Source organism: Myotis davidii, unplaced genomic scaffold (assembly GCF_000327345.1).
Source record: "Myotis davidii unplaced genomic scaffold, ASM32734v1 scaffold2675, whole genome shotgun sequence".
NCBI lineage: Eukaryota > Metazoa > Chordata > Mammalia > Chiroptera > Vespertilionidae > Myotis > Myotis davidii.
The window spans coordinates 8997-18892 of record NW_006286505.1 but is presented as its reverse complement, the minus strand read 5'-3'; the positions used below and the strand labels follow the sequence as shown (position 1 = coordinate 18892).

Here is a 9896-nt window from a genome sequence, read left to right as displayed (position 1 = left end):
AAATGAGAGCCCGGCTGCTGCCGCGGGCGCCCGTGCTGCTGTCGCTGCTGATCCTGGGCTCAGGTGAGGCCATCCCGGCTCTGGTCCGCCCGGCGCTGCTCCCACTGCCCGCCAAAGCGCTCGCCTCTGGAGTTTTGCGGCAGCTCTTCTAAAAAAAAAAAAAGCGTTTTGGGCTCCCAACTCTCCCGCGGGAGGTACTCAAATGAGAGCCCGGCTGCTGCCGCGGGCGCCCGTGCTGCTGTCGCTGCTGATCCTGGGCTCAGGTGAGGCCATCCCGGCTCTGGTCCGCCCGGCGCTGCTCCCACTGCCCGCCAAAGCGCTCGCCTCTGGAGTTTTGCGGCAGCTCTTCTAAAAAAAAAAAAAGCGTTTTGGGCTCCCAACTCTCCCGCGGGAGGTACTCACAGTAGCTTACTCCCCGGGGTTGCTCCCTGGGAGGAAGAGAAAAGCAGGCAGGTGTCCCCCGTCCCAGGCCAGGAAGCGGGTGCGGGAGTCCCCGTCCCGTACTCTAAGTTCTGCCCAAGGAGACCTGAGAGATCCTGTGATCCGCAGCCTCCGCTTTAGATAGAGAAGCCAGGCGAAGTCCAGGGAGGTGACGTGATCTCTGCAGATCTCAAGTTCTAAGCCCTGGACCCAGGCGTCTCGTCTAAATTCTGTCTAGCGATTTGGCTTTTGCTTTCTTAGAGGACCTCGTATCGTCCCAGGTTAAAGTTCAAAGCACCAGTGTTTTCTTGAAGTCTAAAGGCTAAAGTTGGGGTACCTTACCTAGTTCCCAGGTTTTTTTTTTTTTTTTAATCAGGAACAACAATAATAAAACTGACACGAAGAATCATTATTGACTACCTTTTATGTTACTTTTTGCATTTTATGTACATTGGCTTTTGAAAATGTGAGCACGTGTTAAGGAAATCTGATACTTGTATCTAGAACCTGTCTAGGGTTCTAGATATCATGGGGCAGGTGGTATTCTAGCAACCAATGCATTTGGTATGTGAAGAGATGGGAATATTTAGACAATACCTGTTAAGTAATTATGTATGTTAGATTAATTTGCCTACTTGGCAGTATTTTTTTTTTGATGTGGAAATTAATGTAGACTCTCCGTGGAAAAGAAAACCTCGATGAAAGAAGCTCTGTAATTGGAACAGCTGAGTTTGCTTGTTGGCAAAACGTGGAGTTGCTTTCATGAGTGACGCAATCGCAATAGCACATATGCAATAACTGCTTTGATATCAGAAGATAAACATTTCTCCTGAACGCAGCTGACTGGCCAGGAAGGCACTCTGCTTTACCTTCTCTTCCCTTGTTCTTTCTCCCACAGCCCATTATGCTGCTGGATCGGCCGCCAATGACACCTACTCTGGAAAAGGGGAACCCTTTTCTGGGGACTACAGTGCTGATGAATTTGAAGTCACCTCAAGAAGTGGGGTTTCCCTTGTGAGTGAGGAGCCTTCTGATAGTGAACTGCCCTCGGGGAGCGACTATGACTATGCAGAAGAGTATGATAGTGAGAGGCAAATATCTGGCTATATCGTAGATGATTCAGTCAGAGGTGAGTAGAGGATAAGGCGAACATGTATTCTATGCAGTGTGTGCTTGTATGAGCAAAGCGAATTCCAAAGAAAAGCCGCTCCCTGAATCTTCCAGTGGCTTTATGGTATGTGTGGTTGTTGTATAGCCTGCTAGGTAAGCCCACAAACTGAGGTGGAAAGAGCTATATGAGGGCACATCCTAGATGTCAAGATCTCTAATGTTTTATGTCTATTAAGCCTAATCTTCACAACAACTCTATGAATAGGAAATAGCGTTTCACAGATGTGATCATTGAAGCTTGAAAAGGTTCAGTGTTCTGCTCAAGGTTCCATTAGCCAGTAAGCAGATGAGCCAGAATGAGAACTCCAGTCTTTCTGATTCCAGATACTACGCTCTTTCCCACTGTGCCTCACACACCCTATTCTGAGAGACAGACACAGACACCTGCTAGTTCTGTCTCCTCTGTATCTCAGCTTCTGTTCCATCTCCCACCATCACTCTTCCCTAAAGAAGTACATTCTAGCACAAGGGAACAGAGAGAAAGGAGCAATTGGACTTCAGCCTTAAGCACTAGGTGTTGAATAGGTAATTATAATATGTAATTATAATAGTATCTTCTGGAAATATTAAGGAACAGATATGCCTGGATTTTATATCACTAAAATCACAATTTAACTCCAAATCCCATTTGTCTGCTCAATAATAGTGAGTCATAGTTTTCTTCGCTTTGTCTGTTGGCTTTAGAAAATAACATTTACTTAAAATGAGACTATCTAAGTAGGAAGTAAAAATTTTTCATTACCCTCATATTACTTCAGAGTTCAAGGGCAGATGAGGTCATCAGTAAATCAGATCTGAATATCCTAGTATCATCCAAGGTGAAGGCAGGACATGAGGCCCCTTCTCTACTAACATTAGCTTCCTGGACTTCTCCCTCTCTGTCTGGATCCCAGAACTGGTGAGAGAGGACGGGTGATACCATAAGGACAGTGACCTGCTTAAGTGACAGGTGGGAAAAGCTTTAGTGAACACTCCACTTTATTCCCTTGCTTCGGAACTTGTACTTAGATGTATGGTGGGAAGAGGTCCATTTATAATTCTTACTTTTGGAGAAATTATATTATTAGACCATTAAGATTCTAGAAACTGTTCTCTTAAAGGTGTTTCCAGTTGTTAACATTTCAAAAGGTCAAATTGTTAGTCGTGAAAATGGCTAGTGGTTAAAATTGCAGTACATTGTGTGATAAGAGTGAAAATGTTGGTTTAACTCCTTTGAAAGGCTATTAAATCCAAGGGGTTATTCAGAATAGCAATTATTTGCCTCTGTCTAAACTTTGTAATATGTCTGGTAAAATGCAATAATAGCTATTTACAATGTACCTATAAGAGGATTTATTCTAATTTGTGGCACTTTTTTAATATCAGAGGAAAGTTTCAGTATAAAAATTGAATAGCTACCTATTAAACATAGCTCCCAATTTGGCTATTCTTAATCTTGTTGTAATAACCTGCTGAAATATTTATAATATTTATTTGTTGTTTCTTTAATCACAAGGTTCTATCTTGATATCCTTCCCTATGTTTCTAATGTTTTCCAGTTAGTGGATACTGTAGGACCATTATGACTAATGGGATTATGACATTGACATTATGATCATTGCCTCTTGTCATTGAGCTTTGCTCAATACTTGGTCAGATAAGTCTCTTCAGGGATTAATACTACAAAATGTACAGCTCTAACATGAAAACTCCTCCTTTCTATATGTAACATGTAGTGAAAGTATACCCTGCATAACTATGACAATGAAAAAAACATTTCTGTCGACCTGGGGGTTGAGATGAGTCTCTGAAGCATCAAGAACAAATATATCTAGAGACTCTTATTTTTTTCAAATTGATTGACCACAGAAATGAACCCCCTGGAAGGTATCGATTAATTATAGTCCATTGTAATCTGGGAGTTGGAGAAAACGGATGATCTCTAATGTATACGTTTCAGGTTTTCCCACCCTCAGGCAATGCACACTAGTTCCCAATTATGATAGTGAGCACTAGACCCATATGGATAAATAAAAGCCACAAATATGCCCATGTCCCACTTTATGACATTAAATGACATTGACCTTTTCCAAGAGAAAACATTATGGAGCGGGGAAATAACAGGCTGTAAAGTCCCAGCACTGCCATTTGCAAGCCACCCGTCCCAGGGCCAGTTATCTTCACTCAACTTCAGGGTTCGCCTTTATATCATCTGGGTAGTAATACATTTCACTGTTATTTGAGTTTAATTTAATTAATGTCCAGTACCAAGAACTTGGTATTTACTAGACATTTGAAAACTGTTTAAAATATTTTATGGGTTTTCTTGGACAGGTAACCCATATCATCAATAATGATAATAATGATACATATAAATTCAAAATATGTTTCTAAGTGAATAAATAACAAAGGGGTTCAGATTTATAAGTGCCACACGATACATGTATTCTCTTTGCCCTATTATTGTGTATGAATTGTGTTAAATAATGAGACAAATATGATGGTTATTCCCATGAGCTCTCACTATTAGGATTTCTTTCTATCATGTCTCCAAAATGATATTCAAAATGAAGAGAGACTCTTGTCAATAAATCTTTTTTTTTTTAGTTGAACAGGTATTTAAACCCAAGGAAAACAAAACAGAAAGTGAAAATACTACAGACAAACCCAAAAGAAAGAAAAAAGGACCGAAAAATAGAAAAAATCGAAAAAACAAAAAGAAAAATCCCTGTGATACAAAATTTCAAAATTTCTGCATTCATGGAGAATGCATATATAGAGAGCATATGAAAAAAGTATCATGCAGGTAAGTTTTCCTAAATTATGTAGAATTCTGTATTTCTAACACCATGTCTGAAACTTCCAGCTGCAGAAAACCATTTTCATATTTCCAATGTATAAACCAAGAGTCTGCAAACCTTTTCTTAAAGAACCAGACAGTAAATATTTTAGACTTCCTGGGTCAAGATTATGTATGTACTTATACAACAAATTAAAAAGTAACTGGGTAGCCCTGAGAGGTGTGGCTCTGTTGGTTGGGCATCCTCCTGTGCACCGAAAGGTCGACAGATTCTGGGTCAGGGTACATGCCCTAGTTGCAGTCTAGATCCCTGGTAGGGGCATGCAGGAGGTGGCTAATCAGTGTTTCTCTTTCACATTGATGTTTCTCTCTCTCTTTCTCTTTCTCTCCCTCTCCATCCCTCACTCGAAAAATCAATTAAAATGTAAAAAAAAATTTTGGCTTGTACACTTTAAAAACCCTGACAAATGGCCAGATTTGGCCCATGGGCTATAGTTGACGGACCCCTGGTACAAACCATCATTTTACAACGTAGGTTTTACAAAACCTCTTTGTAAAAAATGACCTAAAGATACTTTTCACATAATGTTGTTCTATCCTCCTTCCCCACAAAAGCTGCTAGTACATGAAACGATAGTGAACTGTTTTAGCTGCATAACAAATCACTGAACTCATCAGCTGGTCATAAAAGGAGCACAAAGAATGAAAAGGTGTGTCTTCCTAGAATAACACCCCAACTAATCTCAACTTGTTCTTTTACGAACAGAACTTTGGCTCGAATGCATTGTATGTCTTAGAATTTGAAATACAAATAAGGCGAGCTTTATTTTTTAAATATTAGAATTAAATGGCTATGACCTGGAAAGTAAGCCTAAAGTATATAAAATGTTTTTAGAGATTATAATTTTGAAATGTGGGTTGTTTACAGATGTCATCAGGATTACTTTGGTGAACGGTGTGCGGGAAAGTCCATGAAGACTCACAGCATGGTTGATGATGACTTATCAAAAATTACATTAGCAGTCATCACTGCCTTTGTCTCAGCTGTGACCTTCACTGTTGTTGCTGCTGTTATTATAATCCAGTAAGTATGGCATAACTTAAACTTTTCTCATGAAATCATGCCAGGTTAATTTCAATATTTTTATTATAACATACTATCATATTTTAAATAAATTATTCTATGGGTGGCATGTGATCATTGGTCATATCTTTATACTCCATTGACAAAGATCACAGTATTGTCCAAATTTATGTTACTTTGACCACCAAAGAAACTTAATATGTAAAGGCCTTTTCCACAAAATCTAGACATTTTTTGAACTTGAAAATTGATGGTTTTGTTTCATGTCATATTTCTACTCATGACTACTCTCAAGTTTCAGAGTGTTGGTATCTACTATGAGTATCTTAAGCTTAAGCTAGCCTCCCGGAATCTAAGGCCTGGTTCAAAGTAGGTTGTCAGAGATACTGCTTTGATACTAAAAATCACAGAGAGCTTCAAAACAGGAGCCCAGAAAAGATATGTCTTTGCTTTTATTAGAATGCAAAATTCCAAATTGGGAATTTTAGAGCGTGATCTTAATTTACTTAGAGCTTATGCCTATTTTGTTATGGTCAAATGCAATATGGGAACTCAATTATTAAAAACACACAACATTTCCTCCATATGGAGGTATGGTATGGCGTAGGAAGCAGGGACAATTCTATTACTTGTTTCGCTCCTGCAATATCTTCTCTGTGCTCACAGTAGCAGATCACATACTCACTTCATGACCAATGAATGCTAGAACTAGACTGTTCTGGCTTGAAGACACTGGTGGGTATGTCAAAATGGCATTGTCTGTCAAACAGAAGTCAGTGAATTAAGGAAGCTGGGGGAGGGTGTGAATGGCTCTATGATGACTCATGTGCTACTAGAGCTTGGGAAAAGCAATAGACTCATTATTCTAATTTTAGGTCTTGGTAAATTACTTTAACAACTGGATTGTGTACATGATCCACCACTCTTGCCATTCAGGAAACAAGGGGTTATCTCTGCCATTGTTTACTATTATTTTAAATGCGGATCAGATAATGATAAAATGGCACATAAAAAAGGAACACTGTTTTATGGTGCACATAAAGTTTGATCTGTGGTTTAAATTTGTTTTGCACACCCTAGAAATGATTTTGATCTGTTAGAACCTCAAGCTAGATATGCAGATGTGTTTAGGAAAGATACCCTCAGACAAACCATTATTATTTGACACAGGAGAGAAAGAAAAAAAAGTTGCCAATTAAAGATGTTTTGAAGTAATTATTTAAACCTGTAATTATTCAAGTTGAAATATTTAATAATCCTATGGAAAACATGAAAAAAACTTTATCATGTTGGTTTGGTTTGGTGTAGGGTATAATGTATAATGGTCTATAAAGGATGCACAAAAAGGAATTCCCTGTACTCATGAAAACCCCAGTTAATATATGATAAATAAAACTTTGATGACAGTAGAATATTTTGTTCTCTAAAGGCTTCGAAAGCGATGCTTCAGGGAATATGAAGGAGAAGCTGAAGAGCAAAAGAAACTTCGACAAGAAAATGGAAATGCACACATCATAGCATAAATGAAGATGATATTACAGGTTTGTATTTTAAAAGATACCATTAGATCACATAATATAATTTTGAAAAAATATAGCATCTATTAAGAAAAATTAGGAAAGTGTTCTTAATTATGGATACACTGTAAATATTGGCTACATTAAAGTGTTATTCTTTAAACGTGAGGTGGAGTTCAATATTGAGAAAGGGCTCTGTCCTTAGTATTATAAGGGATATAAACATGAGGGAAACATAGATGCTCTTCTCAATAAACTTAATGTTTAGTAGACAGAAAATTGGGTAAGGAAACAGAATACTAGGTGAAGTAAAATGTGTGTCATGAGAAAGGAACCAATGTTGTTGCAAAGGAGAACCATATGATTTCACTCATGTGGGATATAAAACTGAAAGCAGTAAATGAACAAATGAAAAAAATAAAAACTTATAGACGCACACAATGGTATGGTGGTTTCCAGTGAGAAGGAAGGTGGAGGGGGAGTAAAAGGTAAAGGAGATCAGTTATATGGTGACAGAAGCCTTGACTTTGGGTGGTGGGCACACAATGCAATATACAGATGATGTATCCTAGAAATGTACACTTGAAACCTATATAATCTTCTTAACCAATGTCACTTTGATAAATTAATTTTTTTAAAAAAGAAAGGAACCAATGGGATATGAGGCGTTTCCCATGAAGGGGTAGAAGGAATCCAGTAGGATGCATTTAGAGCAGGAGAGAATGGATATGTCGGGTGGCACTGGAGTAAGCCTTAAAGGACTGATGAGATTGGGACAAGCAACTATGAAAGGAGAGGAAGATTAATGCTGTAAGATGCACTAGGTCATTTGGAAACTTGTCACAGACAGCCTAGTTCAAATGCATGTTGGGGGAGAGTAGGTTGAAATGATAGATTGGGCTCATGTGATGGAGAGCCAAAGTCGGAGTGCTTGCATTACAAATGTGAGGTGGAGGCAGCAGGTTGAATATCCTTTTAAAGGAACAGAGTAGGGAGGGTGAAGGGGGTGCAGATTTGCAAGAGCTTGGTTAGAATATATGTTGCAGTTTTTATTTTTAATTTTTTTGTAAAGAAGATGAGTTGAGCATGTTGGTAGGAAGAAGGTAAGAAAGTATGAAGAGGAATATTTGATAGATAACAAAGTGAACACCAATGAAGCAAACTTCTAGAGGAAGAGGGAGGCAAGGAGCTCAAGGACACACTTAAAATCAGTCAGAAGAAGAAACTGTTTCCTCAGACATTTAGGAAAAAGGCCCCATCCTTAAGTCATTGATATTTTCCCCTTTGATGAGTTTAAGAATGACTTGAGATGCTTATTAAATATGCATATTCTTAAGCCAAATTCCAAATTGTCTAAATCAGCATTTCCATTTTAAATTAACACTCTAGATCAGCCGTGGGCAACCTACGGCCCGTTTGAAATGAATAAAACTATTGCAAAAAAAAGACTGTACCCTTTTATGTAATGATGTTTACTTTGAATTTATATTAGTTCACACAAACACTCCATCCATGCTTTTGTTCCGGCCTTCCGGTCCAGTTTAAGAACCCACTGTGGCCCTCGAGTCAAAAAGTTTGCCCACCCCTGCTCTAGATGCTTGCTTGGGAAAATACCACATTTAACATTGGTATGTTGCAAGCTTATTACATAACTAACTCAGTAAACTCAGGAAATGGGTAATTATCCATGCCAATGCTATACTCAGGTCTTTATTGTATGAAAACATATTAATGTAAAGGCTTAATGTGCCGATGTTAAGACTACCAACATGAATGAGGGTGGATTTTTGGTTTTTTAGCGCAACTGAGATTTCTTTTTTAATTTTTTATTATTTTTATTGAATTCATTAAGGGTGACATTGGTTAATAAAATTACATAGGCTTCAGTTGTACAGTTCTATAATATATGGTCTGTATATTGTATTGTGTTTTACCACCCCAAGTCATGTCTCCTTCCATCACTATTTATCCCCCCTTTATCCTCCTCTCCCTCCCAAGCAGGTCCCAGATGATTTTAGGTAAAGGAATATGCTGTGCTGGCACACAGTGGCTGCCTATTAACTGGTAGCTACTATTATTATGCTCTCGCTACTAATTATCTTAAATTAACTGTATAACATAAATACACTGAGCCACTTAACCTTTGTTTTTAACTATGTCCACTGCATAGATTTGGTTACTGTTGTTGCCTCTTATTAAGCAGAATTTGATGGAACAGGTTTAAGCATATGCAGCCTTCTACCTAAGCAGGCACGTAACCCAGGGAGGTGTGAAAGAGGGATTCAAATCAGTGTGATAGTCTGGCTCTGAAACGCTTGTAGCATTCTTCCTAAGACATCCTAGAAATACAAGTTGACAGAAATTCTGATTCTTTGACATATTCTTAAAGCTGTGTTGGAACTGAGCTTCTTTCTAACACCTTATTTTATTTTTGAACAGGGATCGGAGTCACTGCCAAGTCACAACCAGGAGTGATGAGTTGGTTCCTCTTTCCAGTGGATCATAAGAAAACAGGACGTTCTTGTTCTAATGGTTTTAAACTTTCAATTGTCACTTTTTATGCAAGTCTTATATCTGTATATAAAGATGCATGGAGAGAAAAAGTATTTTTTCAGGTTGTAAATAATTTATTTAATATTTAATGGAAGTGTATTTATTTTACAGCTCAATAAACTTTTTTAATCAAACAGATTGAGAGTTTGAATATTGAGAGTTAGTTTTGAGATTGTAAGACTCTGGAGTATTTTCTCATAACACTTAGGTGATTGTTTTAAAAGGAGTTCCTTCCCTTTTCTGTTTTTTTTTTTTTTTACTGGTTTATGTTCATATTCAAAACGTATTCCTTTTCTTAGAAAGCATTCATCATGGGAAAATTATAAACTTATTTTCTCCCACTTAGTTCTCCCACAAATACTAATGTCTCAAA

At 38.0% G+C, this 9896-nt stretch overlaps 1 protein-coding gene across 1 annotated transcript; it reads left to right on the top strand.

Moving 5' to 3' along the window:
- Positions 1 to 168: 168 nt before the first annotated feature.
- On the top strand, positions 169 to 9662 carry AREG (amphiregulin). The gene is made up of 6 exons (XM_006758006.2): positions 169 to 263; positions 1319 to 1549; positions 4177 to 4375; positions 5298 to 5453; positions 6883 to 6994; positions 9410 to 9662. Exons 1-5 carry the CDS (start codon positions 203 to 205, stop codon positions 6974 to 6976), a joined length of 741 nt encoding a protein of 246 aa, XP_006758069.1. The 5' UTR covers positions 169 to 202; the 3' UTR covers positions 6977 to 6994; positions 9410 to 9662.
- The last annotated feature ends 234 nt before the right edge of the window (positions 9663 to 9896 follow it).

Excerpts from the sequence above, each read along its gene's own strand:
- AREG (XM_006758006.2), top strand. The coding sequence starts at position 203 with ATGAGAGCCCGGCTGCTGCCGCGGGCGCCCGTGCTGCTGTCGCTGCTG. Across the intron at positions 1,550-4,176 it reads CGTAGATGATTCAGTCAGAG|TTGAACAGGTATTTAAACCC; the intron begins GTGAGTAGAGGA and ends TTTTTTTTTTAG. Across the intron at positions 4,376-5,297 it reads ATGAAAAAAGTATCATGCAG|ATGTCATCAGGATTACTTTG; the intron begins GTAAGTTTTCCT and ends GGTTGTTTACAG.